Source organism: Zingiber officinale, chromosome 9B, assembly GCF_018446385.1.
Source record: "Zingiber officinale cultivar Zhangliang chromosome 9B, Zo_v1.1, whole genome shotgun sequence".
Classification (NCBI taxonomy): domain Eukaryota; kingdom Viridiplantae; phylum Streptophyta; class Magnoliopsida; order Zingiberales; family Zingiberaceae; genus Zingiber; species Zingiber officinale.
The window spans coordinates 51,102,195-51,119,415 of record NC_056003.1 but is presented as its reverse complement, the minus strand read 5'-3'; the positions used below and the strand labels follow the sequence as shown (position 1 = coordinate 51,119,415).

At 37.6% G+C, this 17,221-nt stretch overlaps 1 protein-coding gene across 1 annotated transcript; it reads left to right on the top strand.

Moving 5' to 3' along the window:
- The first annotated feature begins 12,789 nt into the window (after positions 1-12,789).
- Positions 12,790-15,010, top strand: LOC122023004. Its single transcript, XM_042581106.1, has 3 exons — positions 12,790-13,302; positions 13,464-13,776; positions 14,925-15,010. Exons 1-3 carry the CDS (start codon positions 12,790-12,792, stop codon positions 15,008-15,010), a joined length of 912 nt encoding a protein of 303 aa, XP_042437040.1.
- Positions 15,011-17,221: the final 2,211 nt, after the last annotated feature.

Genomic DNA, 17,221 nt, shown 5'->3' with positions numbered 1-17,221 from the left:
GGTTCCTCCTAGGATACAAGGAAGGCTACCAAGGGAAATCAAAGGAGGAGAACAAGAAGAAGAGACCCTTTCTTCCATCACTACACTTTAGAACCACAAGCGAAAAGGAAGTAAGTATCCCTTCACCTGTGGTACAAGTGGTTTTAATGTGTTTTTGGATTTTATGAGGATTTTAAAACCTAGAAACAAAGTTGTGAAAATTCCGCCAAAGAAAGGACTTGTTGATCCTAGGAATGTTTAATATAAGCCTTGATTCATGATAATTTTTCTATGCTTTGTAAGAAGGTTTTCTCTCATATTTTTATATATATGTGATGCTGGATTAGAGATGTACCTAACCCTAGAGTTTCGGCCAAAAAGGTTTTATAAGGGATAGAGAATTTATTTGTATACCTAACTTACACAAAACCCTCTAAATAAATGGTTAAGGATCCATTATTATTTTCATACTTGAATGTTACTTGGAACCAAAAGTACCCCACTCACAAGTTTCGGTCAAGGAAGGGTTTAGGGTTAGGAAGACTTTGAATTTAAACTCACCATATTTATATGATAGAATATAGAGTTTCTTAAAGAGTTGCATGCTTGTATGTTGATAGAAACTCATGAACATCACTTTTAATGTTTCGGCCATGGTAAGGTGGATGGTTTAGAATAGCTTAAACAGATTTTTTTTACATGCTCAAAACCTCCATGACAATAAGATATGAAAGTTGTTTGATGCTCCCATGCTTAATTAGAGTATAGGAAAATTGGTTGCATGATATATGATAATTATGACCACAAGGGTCCTAGCTTGTTTGTGAACCAAACTTATATGTATAGTTTCTTTGATATTTTTGCCATAAAACTTGTTTAGGTTTTCCATACTTTAGGCCACCTAAAACCTAGTTTAAAGACTTGGAAGGTTTCGGCCAAACATATGCTATGAGATAAAGGAAGGAAAAACCTAGGAAACCTAAGACACAATTTAAATGTATGCTTATAGTGCTTGACTTTTATACATGTTATGAAATGTGTTATGACTTTCTATGCTTTTATGCCATTTGAACAAATTCCATGCTTGATGAGGTTTGGCCATGTAGGGTTTAAAGACCTAGAAATCTTAAAATTTAGACCTCATGTGTTAAAGATGCTTCTTATGAAATTGAGATAACATGTTGATTGTGTTCACATGCTTATATATTTAACTATGATTCAAATGGACACCTTAAAGCCTCGGCCATGAAGGGATACATGCCTTAGAAACTCTAGAACTTACATTGAACATGCTCATGTCACTCTCCATGGAATATGAAATGTAGAAAGCTAAAAATTCACATGTTATATGTTGTTAGTGACCTAAATTGATGCTAAGGGAAGTTTCGGCCATGACCACTTGTATGATGTCATTTATAAATTTATACATGATGTTAGAGTAACTTCACATGCTTGTATGCTTGCTTGAAAATCTAAATGAGTACTTGTAAGTTTCGGTCATGACATAATTTTAAGGGCTTAAAGGATTTAGGAACTAACTCAATTGTGCTTACCATATTCCTTGAAACAAATGTTATAAATATGGTTAAGGTTTCCATGCTTTATGTCATTTAGAACCTTGTTTCACACTTGTTAAGGTTCGGCCAAATGAGGTTTAAGGACTTGGAGAACTTAGAGTCCAAGTAAATCTTGTTTATAATACTTCCTATGAAAATGATATGTGGATGAATTAGGTTCTACATGCTTAGATGTTGTTTAAAACCTAAATTGACACCTAAGAGGGTTTCGGCCAAGATAAGAACCCAAAGGACTAGGAAGCTTAGTACCCAAATTAATCATGTTACATTGTTCCTTATGATTGGATGAGCACATGATACACTTTTATGCTTAGACATGTATGCTTGTGAGATATACAAGATGAGAATTTCTACGATATGTTATGAGTTCAGAATATGCATGCTTTATGTTATGATATATGGGTAAATTTTACATGCTTTGATGATATGATATGAGCTGAAAATATGCATGCTTATGTTATGATATGTGGTTAAATTATGCATGCTTTGATGCTATGTTTAGTGCTTAAAATATGCATGCTTTCATGATATGCTATGTGGTTAAATTATACATGCTTGATGATATGCTTTATGCTTAAGATATGCATATTTTTATGATCTATGCCTAAGTGATGCATATTGTTATGATATGATGTATGCCTAAGTGATGCATACTTTTATGGTATGATGTATGCCTAAGTGATGCATACTTTTATGACATGATGTATGCCTAAGTGATGCATACTTTTATGATATGATGTGTACCTAAGTGATGCATGTTTTTATGATGCATGATATGTATAAGTATGACATGTACTTTACTTTATATGGCTTGTACCAAGGGTGGGCTCCATAAGCGCCCCGGGGTCGATGGAATAAGACTCGGGCCTCGTTAGGGATGGGCTCCTAAGTGCCCCTAGGTCGATGGAGTAAGACTCGGACCTAGTATGTTGCCTTGTAGGGTTCAAGACTTGCTACCTTGGACCTACATAGGTTGCGCGCAATATGTAAGTGGTACATAGCCGGGATCCCCTTTAAGTTGAGATTATGTTCAAGTATATATGTAAGAAGAAATGGTTTTAAAGATCATGAGACATACACATGTTTTTCGGATACATGTTTTTTTTTCAAAATCATATTGCATATACCTTATGATGATTTATGATATGCCATGGTTAGATATGATTATGTTATGTTCCATGATATGTCCATATGTAGGATATGCCATTACTCCTTATGACGATATGCCATGATTAGATACGATTATGTTATGCTTCATGCTATGATATGCCATAACTAGTTATGATTTCTTCATGTTGCATAATATGCTTAAAAGAGTATGTTACATTATGTCATGACTAGTTGAAATGATGTCATGTTAAGACATTCTTTGATTATACTATGATTTTCGGTTTTAGTGAGTAGGAAAGGAACTTACTGAGCCAAGAGTGCTCACAGCTTACTGTCCTTGTATCACAGATAAAGGAAAAAGCTGGATGAGCTAGAGGAGCAGCAGGAGAGGCAAGGGGATGTGTGTGGCAGTGGCTAGGCAACCAAATAAGAACCTGCTTTAAAAACTTTTAAAGAACTATGCTTTGGTATCATGAATTGTAGTACCGTATGTGTGACTTGATGTTATGTTTCTACTAATTTTGATATCATGTTATTGAGGCCATGATAGTGTAGTTCGGATTTGATGAAAGGGAAAACAAAAGAAAAGTTTTTATTAAACTAAGAGAATTATTTTAAGTCTTCTGCTGTTTTAAAAAAAAGAAAATTTGTACATAGAGTATCGTAGCCCCGTCCCTTAGGGTTAGCAGGGAGGGCGGACGTTACACCCCCGTGGACACTATATTTTTCAGGTACCAGGTTGTTTATGGTGTCGCTTGGAGTATCATGTCTGCTGGTCCCCACGTCACATCAGAAAACTTATCGGTTTCCCTTATGTTTTGTTTGTTTATGTATCAGTTTGTTTAGCTCTGTACTCCGGTTTTGTTTTTTTTTAGTGTTGATGTTGTTATGTAGTATTTTGTATTGGTTGTTGGTTGTGTAAACCTAGTCGGCTAGCAGTTTTTGTGTTTTGGTTTGTATTTGGTTTCTGTCATTTTCCGTTGTGTTAGTTTTGTTCCAGCCGAGTGGCTGATGATATATATAACTGTGTAGTTGTGTATATATTCCAGCCGCATGTGGATGATGTATATTGTGTATGTAGAAAGTTTCATATTGTCCGCCGTACAGGGGAGGTGCTGTCGAAATTTCTTCGGACAGGGACTTTCCCGGGGCGTGACAATTTAGTGGTATCAGAGCAGGTATACGATACTTGCTATATGTTGTGGATTTTCGAGATTTATCTGATACCAATTTATTTGGTATCAGAGCTCGGTGTACGAGTCTTATTTCTTGTGTCTTGGATTTTGTGTTTTAGTTTTCTCGATGTGACTTTTCGGGTTTTGGGACCTGACAGCAGTAGGACATCTCCAAGCTATAGGAGGTATGTCGGTATATTGTTATCATATACTTCTGTTAGTATATACATAGTTGACCATGATAGTTATGACATGAATTAGCACTTTTTATTTAGTACCTGTCTGGTTGTTGTAGCACATATTATATGTGATGGGTTAGCCATTGATCTTGATCAACCTTAATAGAGATTAAGGAATATAGTCTCTGCTGATTTTTCATATCATACCATTAGTAGTATTAGCTTCTATTACTACTAGTTGATTAGCATATTGAGGCATATACCAGCCTCTGCTAGTATTAGCTGGGTAGTGGATAGTATCTATATCTTCATGTTGACCTAGCCAGTAGTATACCATTTTATCTTAATTAATTACATCAGTAGATAACTGATTTATTCTTGTTAGATTGGTCAGTGGAAGACTGACTTACGCTTGTCGACTTGGGTAGTCGTAGATTGATATACCTTAGTAGCTTATGGAGGATTAAGGTATTCTTGATTATTTAATAGATGACCGATTTAGCTTTATTGGTTCGATCTAAATCTTTGGGTTGTTTGTGCTTAGTTTGGTATCTAGAGCACATTTGAATACATGTTTTGTACTGACGTGGAAAAGATTGAGTTGATCGTATATCATTGTCGATTTTGGTCAGTCTAGAGAGGATCGATGTATCATATTCTATGGATACTTAAATTTTAGACGGTATGTATCTAGTTGGATAACTTAGAAGGTGACCCTGCCGTTTCGGAATGTCAGGTTGATTGGATCAAATATGTTGATTATTCCTATCTTTGTTTCGTGTACATATGATTGTTATGAGTTGAAGGAGTTCTATGATGGATAGTTCATTTGTAGATAGTGTGGGTATTCCCATCTAGGTATGGTTATTGTAGGTTCCTTGTGGATTATAGCTATTTAGTTAGCTGTACGTGCCTGATTGACATATTGGAGGTATCTTATCGATTTAAATCTGTGTTGTGGTATGTGCACATGGGTGTGAGTGTCATGTTGGAAGTATCTTGTCGACTACATCGGTGTTGTGATATGTACATATGTGTTTGGTGTGGTATCTGAGGTATCTTGTTGATTATGTGTGATTTGTGAATGCACCTGGGTTTAGTATGCCTTATTGGAAGTATATGTTGATTTTACTCTTGGCATATGTGTATATTTGTCATGTGAGTGTTGTTTGAGGGGTATTGTTGATTTTACCTACGATGATATATGCACACGGGTTCGGTATACATTGTTGGATGTATCACGGTGATTTATACCTATGATGTGAGTATTTTTGGTGTGTACTAATTGGAGGATTATGTCGATCATACATATGTTGTGTGTGCATGTGTGTCAGATATATAGTTGGTAGCATCATGATGATTCTACCTATGTTAAATGTAGAATGTTAAATGTCTACATTATGATATTGGTTGTTTTATCCTGTCAACTAATTCTCCCATTAGTGGATGATCGACCCACTAGGAGGATGATAGAGTTGACTATGGATTTGATTTGCTTACTGGGTGGTTATACCCTAGGCTACCCACAGTGATCTGTGGTAGAGAGATCTCGTGCAGTCTCTAGCTAGATAGTTAGGTGCTTTGGGCACTTATGTATTGTTGTGGTAGAGCGTAGCTCCCACATGTTATGGATCGTTTGTGGTAGAGCGTAGCTTCCACATATTCTGGATTCACACATATTTAGGGATTGTTTTGTAGTGGAGCGTTGCTCCCACATATTGCGGATTGCTTGTAGCGGAGCATTGCTCCCATGTTTATTGTAGATACATATTTCGGATTATCCCACATATGGAGGATTTCTTGTGGTTGAGCGTTGCTCCCATATATGTGGTATTTTATGTGATGGAGCGTTGCTCTCACACTGGAGGATATATTCTTTGGTGATTTATATCGTTGGTGATCAGATCTATTTTATTATTGAGGATCTTATGGTTAGGAATGTCTGTGATACGAACATTATGTGTCTTGGTTTTACCATTATGACTTGCGGTGCCCTAGATGTTAGTATGGACTCGATGATTTGGGTATCCCTAGGATATTGGATTAGAATTCGTTATCGTTATTGACGACGTGGTGTTTTATTCCTGATCTGGGGTGTATCACGCACATCATCTTTGCATAGTTCTAGAGATGTTTCGATGGGAACATCTATTTGCGAAGATCAGTAGTGCGTATTTTGGTTGTCTTCTGTGAGATGTTTGAGACACACGGTCACCAGTAGGGGTATACCGTGGTTCCACAGGAGATCGAGGTTGTTACTGTTGGGAGTAGACGGAGTCTATAGAAAAGGCTCGCAACTTCCTTTGTTTGGCTCGATATTTCCGGAGATACGTTGAGGGTTTCTCATGGATTGTTATGCTACTTACACGCTTGACCATGAAAGGTGTGAAGTTTACTTAGACTAAGGATTGCAAGACCAGCTTCTAGGAGCTGAAGCGGAGACTAGTGTCGGCTTCGATTTTGGGTTTTTCCTTCTGGAGAGGACGGATTGTGCTCAATACCGACGCATCTGTATAGGGTTTGAGTGTTGTTTTTTGATGCAGCACGGCAGGGTAGTCTCCTACTTCTCGGTAGTTGAAGGAGCATGAGGAGAACTACCCCGTTCATGACTTGTGGCTGACCGCCATTATTTTTACCTTGAGATTTGGCAGCAATATCTGTACGGTGTTACATTTGAGATTCTCACTGACCATAAGAGTCTCAAATATCTGTTCACTTGGGAAGAAACTTAATCTCCGACTGAGGAGATGGATGGAATTTTTGAAGGATTACAATTGTACAATTAGCTAGGTGATAGCTAATGTGGCTTCCGATGCACTTAGTCGGAAGTCCAGAGGGATTCTAGCTTGCCACCGAGTTTCAGTTACAGACTTGGTTCAGGATTTCTCCGAGTTAGACCTTGAGGAGCAAGGACAGACAGAGCAGGGTATTTTAGTTACCATGGTTGCTCAGTCGTCGGTCAGGATGAGGATTCAAGAGGCCCAGGTTGGAGATCAGCATTTGCAGTTCATTGACAGCCAGATAGCTTCCGGGCAGCAGACCGAGTTCACACGAGACGAAGAGGGTATTATATACTTCCGAGGCAGATTATGCGTACCTCAGTCTCATCCGGTCTTACAGGAGCTACTTCAGGAGGCTTATTGCTCTCGATTTGCGATCCATCCAGGTGGGACCCGCATGTATCGAGATTTAAGGCGTTCCTATTGGTGGAACGGTATAAAGAAAGACATAGCGGAATTCGTAGCTAGATGTCTTGTCTGTCAGCAAGTGAAGGCCGAGCGTCGGAGACCTGCAGGATTACTTCAGCGAATTCCTATTCCTGAGTGGAAATGGGAACACATCACCATGGACTTTGTGGTGAGTCTGCCTAGGACACGACGAAGCTATGACGAGATTTGGGTAAGGGTTGATTTATTTAACCCAAATTCGCGCACTCGTTAGCGATCCGGAAGACGAATTTCCTGGATCTATTGGTAGATCTGTATTGCCGAGAGATCATCGGACTACATGGTGTTCCGTTGAGTATCATTTCGGATAGAGATCCACGGTTTACGTCTCATTTCTGACAGAGTCTACAGCAGGCCTTGGGCACACAGTTTCGTTTCAGTACAGCCTTCCATCCACAGACAGATGGACAGTCAGAGTGGACCATTCGGACTCTAGAGGACTTGCTGAGATCGTATGCATTGGATTTCGGAGGCAGTTGGGAGGATCATCTGCTATTGGTAGAGTTCGCCTACAACAACAGTTTGCATTCGGTTATCCAAATGTCACCGTTGAAGCGTTGTATGGTAGGTCTTGTCGGACACCCACCCTCTAGGATGAGGTTGGGGAGGCCCAGCAGTTGGGACCTCATAGAGCTCAGCATGAGACAGAGTTGGTCCGTACTATCGGACGGAGGGTGTCAAAGGCGCAGGACCGCCAGAAGAGTTATGTTGATTGGTGACGCAGACCCTTGGATTTCTCCATTTGCGACCATGTATTACTGCGAGTTTCACCCACGAAAGGGGTGAAGGGATTTGCCTCAGAGGTAAGCCAGCACCGCGATACAATGGACCTTTCCAGATCAGGGAGAGGATTGGAGCAGTAGCTTATCGGCTGGCACTATCGCCGTCCTTGGCAGGCGTTCACGACGTATTCCACGTATCCATGTTGAGGAGATACATTCCCGACTCGACACGTGTGTTGACATGTATCTCAGTTCCCCTTTAGCCTAATGTTACTTACGAGGAGGTTCCGGTACGGATTTTGGACCGGAAAGAGCGTCAACTGTGGAACAAGACAATCCGACTGGTTAAAGTCGAATGGTAGCATCTTTCCGACGAGGAGGCTACTTGAGAGCTCGATGATACAATCCGAGCTCGATACCCCCATCTTTTCCCTTGAGGTATGTGATTTAATTTACCGTTCAGCATTTATACGCTTTACCTGTTGTTAGTGTTTGCTGATGGTAAATAACGAAATTTGGGAACCAAATTTTTATTAGTGGGGGAGAATGTAAAATACCGGAAATAGGCAAATATTGATAAGGAAATTTTTCCGAAATTTTTGGAAATTTTTCGAAAATTTTTCGGAGCCCGTATAGACGAGTTAACGGGGATAAAAATGGGGCTCGAAAAAGCCTGTTTAGGCTACCCCGTTTAAGCGAGGAAATGTTTATATTTACATTTCCTTTTTATTTTATTTTCTTTTCTCTACTCCGCCGAAACCTCCCGAGTGCCGACTCCTTCCCTCGCGCACCCGAGCCCGCCGGTTTGTCCTAACCGCCGGCCTCGGCGGTTTCTTCCTCGCCGGCGCTTGATCAAGAGTCGAACCCCTCTCCTCTCTACGCCTTCTCCACCCGACAGCACCGCCGGGTGCTCTTCCTCCTCGCTGAGCGACGCCCTATGCCCTAGCGCCGGCTACCTTCCCTGTGCCCTAATTCTCCACCGCCGCCGCACCTTCTGCCCTAGCATCGTCCTCCTCCCTCTTGTCGCTGTCCGACGATGCCACCCTGCCCTGTCGCCATCGCCGGTTGCCTTTCACTGTTGCCTTGTCGCCACCTCGGTCGGAGGTGATCATCCCGCGGCCACTGCAGCCTTCCTTGTGCACTACTTGGTTGATCGCCACCTACTCCTTGTTCTTGAGCTGTGCCCTAGACCCGAGCCAACAAGGTGAGATTGTGCCCTATGGATTTGGATTGGTGGAGCACCCAATTGTTTGATCTCAGGCTGTGGTGTTGTTTCTTGTTTCCAGCAGGACCTCTAGCTTGTTCCGGCAGCCAACATCTTCGACTTTGGATCAACAGTGATACATTCAAATTGAGGTAAGCTTCGGTTGTTGATTAGGATTGTTGCTTGATTTCGTATCAATCTTGATTTCATCTGATCCGAACAGTGAAGTATCCAACAAGGAGGTTGGGCTAGGTGGAGGGTCTTGGTTCCGGTAGCTATTCCATCTATAGCCATCTTGTTGTCAGTATCAACACTCCCTGCTATGGATCAACAATCACAGTCGTTTATTAAGGTAAGCTATGTGTGGAGTTTTGGTTGTATTTCTATGAGTATTTGGAGGATATGCAATTGTATCGAATTGGAGATAAATTGGATTGCTAGATGGTTAGATTGATCAGGGTTTTACCCTAATTTAGCCTTAAGGATTTTATTTAGCTATACATTTGAGTTAGCTAAATAAAATGTATGTATATTGGTGACACAGGACCTTGACGCGAGACGAGCATCTCGACTTTGGATTTGGAAAGATTGGACCTTCTTATTTGATGCGGGTACCTTGACTTATCTTTTTGATATGTCTTGTTGATATGTCTAGTAGGTTATAGCCTTTAGTAATAATTATGTTCGTCCTTGTTTCGGTACGTCATTACCGGATACTCACATGCTTGTTTGCTCACCTATTATGCATTTTTATGCTAGTACCGATATGATTATATATATGCTCAGTGAGGTAGTGACATATCATGCTTGTTATGTTCAGGACCTAGGTTTTTGATATCCTATCTGACCTGTGTACTTTAGATCTTCATATTTGACAATCGATATTACAGTACTCATTTTATATTTATGGATATGGCTATGCTGATTAGTTTATTTCTATGCTTAGTGTCATGCATCATGATTGCATGCTGTGCGATAGTCCGCTCCGTTATTGTTGAGCACATCGCCAGTTACATGGATCTGCACACACCACCACTCATGGGTTAGTGGTCGATTCAGCCAGTGTGTGTTGCAGTAGGGACTTTGTTTGGCTCCGTTGGTCCGCTCATGGGTAGCGTGATGCAATGTGTTAGCCAGCAGGGATTCCTCCCCGTCATCGTGTACCGGGAGTTGAGAGCATTGCGCTCCCCCATTTATGATTTGGAGTAGGAGGATAGGTGTACTCCGACAGCATCCCGTTCACTCGGTCACTCATCAGGAGTAGTGACGACAGAGTGCACGATTGTCATAGCCCTACTCACTCGGGCTCACTATTGTGTGTGAGATGACTGACTGGCGTCAGGGGTGACCAGGACGCATCATTGGCATCATACGCATTTATACATTTACTGCTTGTGTTTGCTGTACTTATATGCTGCATTTGGATTGATGCATATGTTTGACATGCATACAGGATTTATGACACTTCCGGTCTGACGACTTGATTATTCTGATAGGTGGCCCTGGTGAGTACAGTACTCTTCAGCCTTTTCTATTATGCATTACCATATTTTGTTTAGGAGACTGTATTCCATAGTTATTACTATTTGTTATAGTTTACTATACATGCCAACTAGGTATCTGCTGAGTTGTTGAACTCACCCCCGTGGACACTATATTTTTCAAGTACCAGGTTGTTTATGGTGTCGCTTGGAGTATCCTGTCTGCTGATCCCCACGTCACATCAGAAGACTTATCGATTTCCCTTATGTTTTGTTTGTTTATGTATCAGTTTGTTTAGCTCTGTACTCCGATTTTATTTTTTTTTTTAGTGTTGATGTTGTTATGTGGTATTTTGTATTGGTTGTTGGTTGTGTAAGCCTAACCGGCTAGCAGTTTTTGTGTTTTGGTTTGTATTTGGTTTCTGTCATTTTCCGTTGTGTTGGTTTTGTTCCAGCCGAGTGGCTGATGATATATATAACTGTGTAGTTGTGTATATATTCCAGCCGCATGTGGCTGATGTATATTGTGTATGTAGAAAGTTTCAGATTGTCCGCCGTACAGGGGAGGTGCTGTCGAAATTTCTTCGGATAGGGACTTTCCCGGGGCGTGACAATTTAGCCAATCGATCCAGGCAATTCCCAGGAGCACAGAGGCGCTCTAGATCGATCGGTCGATCGATCCAAAGCCTCCCCGATCGATTGGGAGCAATCGAATCGATTGGGATCAGACCGTTGGCAAAGGATATAGCTGTTGGCGTGCGTTCGTCTTCGGTACAGCTCACGATTTTCATCTCAGATCTTCACAGCGCTTCCACAGCTTCGAGATAGAATTCTCACCGTTAGTTCTTGAAGTTCTTGGAGGTTTTTCCAAGTCAAGAGGCGGATCTACAACAAGAAGAAGAAAGCTAGGGTTAGGATTTTTTTTGTGCAAACTTGTAAACTTTTGTTTATATTTTGTTTCCTTTCCCTTTCTTCTTGTAGTGTGAACTTGTAGGGCTTCTCCGCCTTCGGTAATTACCGTAAAGGAGTGTTTTATTAGTGGAGGGTGCATGAGTGTGTGGATCCTTGGACTAGTCACCTCTTCTTGAGGTGGATACCAAGTAAATTCTCGAGTTAGCGTTGTGTATTTGTTTCTTTGTATTTTCCGCTGCATTTCTTTGAAGAAATAAGCAACGACGAGCACGAGATCGCGCCGAACTATTCACCCCCCCTCTAGCTACATATTTGATCCCAACACCGCACTCCATAGCAATCTAAGAAGCTCAAGGACCCAAGGTAACCCTTAAGGCCTTAACCCTAAATGCTTTTTTTCCTGTTCCGAAAAAAAACGATAAAGCACTTCTAAGTTCTAACTTCTGTTTCCACAACTCATATTAAATAATTTTCAATAAAAAGTTATTTATATATTATTTTGTTTTCTACTATATGATGATTGCTGATAATGCTTACAAAATTAAGAACTACAACCACTAATGTGATAGTTAACTATGAGAGAATTTTTTTTTCTTTTGCAATAATTATTCATATACAAGGCTGTGCACGGGTAAAAAAGTATGGATAAATATTAAATATATGCTATGTTAATTAAATATATAATTTTAGAATTTTAGAATTTTGTTTAAGTTTGGATTGTTAATTCATTTTTTATTTATTTATATTAGAAAATCACTATATCTACAATGCATAGATTTTTTAAAAGAAAAGCTCTAGAACTAGAAGAACAAAATACTGAAAATGTTACAATTGGAGAATTTGATTTTTCACAACTACCAGCAGATCCTGGACTAAGGATTCCAATTTGTTCTTATAATGCTAACATTAGGGATCAAGTTCGAAGGATATATTTACAAAAAGGCCCATGTTAACCTTCAGGTTATGAATTCCCAAAACGAAAATTTGGAATAAGCCAATTTAGACGGTCCAATCCTTCATGGTTTAAGGAATTTGGCGATTGGTTGGAATACAGTATAGAAAAAGATGCGGTGTATTGTTTATATTGTTATATTTTCAAGACAACTAAGGGAAAACAAGCAGGAGGAGAGACTTTTGTTAGCGAAGGATTCACAAATTGGAAGGATAAAGATAGATTAAATATTCATGTTGGCCAACATGATAGTGAACATCATAAAGCTCGAATGAATTGTGAAGCTTTGATGAATCAAGATGAGCACATCCAATCAATTTTGCACAAACAGTCAAAGCAAATGCGAAGTGATTATCGTATCCGTCTCACTGCTTCGATTGATTGTATTAGAGTTCTGTTACGACAAGGGAATTCATTTCGGGGTCATGATGAGACTGAACGTTCTCTTAATTCGGATAACTTTCTTATTCAACTGGAGTTTTTAGGTGCTCATAATAAAGAGATTAATGATGTGATATTGAAAAATGCTCCTAAAAATTGTAAGTTAACATCACCGAATATTCAGAAGGATATAGTAAGGGCTTGTGCAACTGAAACAATTAATGTTATTATCAAAGATATTGGTAATTCATTATTCTCTATTTTAGTTGATGAATCTCGTGATGTGTTAATGAAGGAGCAAATGTCAGTTGTTTTACGCTATGTGGATAGTAGTGGGCATATAAATGAGCGTTTTATTGGAATTGAACATATTACTAGTACTATAACACTCTCACTTAAAGCTGTATTGATAAGATGCTCGCTAAATATAATTTGAGCATATCTAATGTGAGAGGGCAAGGTTTTGATGGAGCAAGTAATATGCAAGGTAAATTTAATGGTCTAAAAGCACTCATTTTAAAAGAGAACTCATGTGCATTTTACGTACATTGTTTTGCCCATCAGCTTCAACTAGCTCTTATAGCTGTGGCCAAGAAAAATCTTCCGATTTCTAATTTCTTTCGTATTGTTGGTGATGTGGTAAATGTTGTTGGATCATCCTGCAAACGTTATGATCTTCTTAAGGAGAAACATTCAGATTTTATTGTTGAGGCACTAGAGAGGGGTGAAATTTCAAGTGGTCGAGGGCTTAATCAAGAAACTACCCTTCAACGTGCTGGGGATACACGGGGGTCACATTACAATTCTTTGAACAGTTTGATTTCTATGTTCTCTGCTGTCAGTGATGTGCTTGAAATGATTTCAGAAGATGATTCCAGTTCTCCTGATAAAAAAACTAAGACATTTAATTTATTGGAGTCAATACTTTCATTTCATTTTGCATTCAATCTACACATGATGAAACATGTCTTAGGGATTTTGAGTGAATTGTCGACGACATTACAAAAGAAAGATCATGATATTGTAAATACAATGGATTTGGTACAAGTATGCAAACACCGACTCTAAAATATGAGAGAAGATGGTTGAGATTCATTTTTAGAAAAGGTTCACTATTTTTGTCAACAACATTACATTGATTGTCTTAAAATGGATGATATGTTCACACGTTCGGCACCATGTGGTCGTCCCATCGTAATCCACCAGAAGTGACAAATTTACATCACTATCGAGTTTATTTATTTTATGGTGTTATTGATATGCAACTTCAAGAATTAAATGATCGTTTCTCAAAGGCAAGTACAGAGTTACTTCTTTGTGTAGCTTGTTTGTGTCCACAAAACTCTTTTATAGCTTTTGACAAGAAAAAATTGTTGCAACTGGCTGAGTTTTATCCACAAGATTTCTCAAGATTTGATCTTCTCGTACTTGATGATCAACTTGAAACTTATATATGTGATATGTGTTCTAACAAAACATTTCAAGGATTGAAAGACCTCGGTAATCTTTCAGAGAAGTTAGTTATGTCAAAGAAAAGTATGGTGTATCCATTGGTGTTTAAGCTTTTGACATTAGCATTAATTTTACCGCTTGCGACTGCGTCTGTAGAGAGAGTGTTTTCTGCCATGAGAATTGTGAAAGACAAGTTGCGCAATCGAATGAGTGACGATTGGATGAATGATAGTCTTATTGTCTATGTAGAGAAAGATATATTTCTAACGGTTGATAATGAAGCTATTATACAAAAGTTTCAAAATATGAAGACTCGAAAAGAACAATTATAAGGTAATTATGTTGTGATGTTTGATTTCATATTGTATGCTTTGTTAACAAAAGAATTAGCTTCTTGACTTAAACTCTTTACAACTCTCCTTTGAAATGAATTTATTCTTTAAAAAATCATGTAGTTCTACTAATGCTGAATATGTCACGTTATCACTCATAAGTATAAGTTTTAACTTTCCATTTTGAATTTTCATGGCAAGTGCTAATTTGTCTGATTCATTTGCAACTATTTCTATACAGATTTCATCAATGTGGATGATGTTGGCTTGATGCTTGAAAATTATGAACAACTTTTGAGTGCATCTTATAACCAAGAATCTATTTGAAGATGGTGGAATAGATAGTTTTTTTGATATTAAGGAGGATAATCCGATTGGACAAGCTCAACGGATTAGTTTTCATTTTGTCATTTGTGGTTTAATTATTATGTCAGCTTTTATGCATCATGTTCTGTTCTATTATATATTGCTTAGTCTTTGTTGATCTTTGATTTTATACTATGCATAATTTTACAATTATAAAATTTTTAATTTTGATTTATTTTATTAAATATATTATATTATTGCCTACACTCAACCAATATCCTAGGTATGAAGGATAATTTATCAATTTAAAAAAACATTTTTAAACTTTTAAAATATATTTTGTTTCATAATTAAAAAAACATTTGATTTGTGAAGTTGAAATTTTATCAGTTAATAAAATTATTAATGTTTTTTTCATTTATCAATTTTAATTTTTAAAAGATTATTTTATTTTTCTAATTTCTTTAATCTTGAATTTAAATTTTTAAACTTTGAAAATTTATTTTCTTTGTTATTAAAATTAAAATTTGATTTTTATAAATTGAAATTTTACTTTTCAAATTTAAAAGTTAAAAAAATATATTATGATTTTTTTGGTGTTTTATTAATTAATTTTGAATTAATTTGTTTAAATGAATTAATTGAATTTCACTTACATGTGGCACAAAGGTAATTTGCTCGCCATCAGCACCCCCGCTAACCCGTCTTTAGATAAATACGGTGGAGATAAATCACGGATGATTATTAATCATTAGTGTAGGTGACAAGGCATGGGGAAGACATGCTCGGACACGCTGAGTTTTGATCACAAGACGTCATGTGAAAACATCCAATGTCTTAACGACCACACCGCCTCGAGGGGACCACTTATATTAATCTTGATTGGTTCAAGATTTTGATTAAGTTTATTTACAATCATATTAATATTTAGACTTGAGTTATTTAAATTACTTTGATCATTTTGAGTTAAATTTGAATTAATTAAATTTTAATTATTAATTGAATTATGATTATTTAAATTATCTTTGTTAAGCAATTTTAGGTTGTTAAATACTGTTACTCTAGTATTTTCATGCATTTCTAGTTTTCTAGCATAATTTAAATTAGATAAGTCTAAAGCATGAAAAATTTCACGTAATTGGCTTACCTTAACTACTCCCCCTTGGACCCTTAGATTTCTTTTTCAGACATTCCCTTTTATAATGTTCCATTCGTTTGCACTTGAAGCATATAATGTGCTCATTCCTTTTCTAAATTCCTGGCATTAGTTCCTCTTTTGTCTTTGATGGTGTGGATTCACTCTTATAAGTAGGACATTTATTTTTATAATATCCTCTTTCACTATATTTAAAACAAATTATATGATCATTAAATTTTAAATTTATAATTTTATCCTTTGAATCTTCATTAGGAGGCTTCTCCTTGACCATTGTCGTCAAGGATTCATACACTTGTTTTGTCTCGGATTCAGATCAATCTATCTCTTCTTTAGCCATGAATTCTATGAAATTGATTTAGTATGATTCTTCCAAGTCCGATTTTAATAATGACTCGTACACGGACTCAAATTTAGATTTTGATTCGGATTCGACTTGATCTTCTAATTTCAACGAATCTTTATGAAGCTCGATCAACCGAGTCCAAAGCTCATGGACATTTTTGTACTCTCCTAATTTGTGTACAACATGGTTAGGTAAAATATCTAAAACTAATTTCATTACCTTTTTGTCTACGTCGAAATTTTGAGACGATTTCTTCAAAGTCGCCCGAGCTATCCTAGCTATCGAAGTCGTTCATCAACACAAAACTTTCTATATATGACATCCATAACTTGATTCCGTCCATCCCAAATGGTGGAGGATAATAGATGTTTTGCTCTCCTCTATACTCCATTTTAAAATCTTGCAAAGAAAATCTTAAAAAAATTCCAAGACTTTTTTTCAGTCTTGGGTAAGTAGTACCATAGAGATACAATTTATTCTACCAAAAATATTTTAGATTCGTTTTAAAGAAAGTAAAGATTTTTCAAAAAGCATGAAAGACTGTTAAGCCTTTTCAGAACAATTTTGTTTTGATATCAATTCTAGGATCGGAAAATGTGATAAAGGAAATTTGAATATCGCTTGTCGAAAATTATTTTGTTTATAAAAAATAGAGATGAGTAACGGAAAATAAAACAAGATAAGAATGACTTGGGCATTTTTACTTGATTCGTAGCCCAACCGATTACTA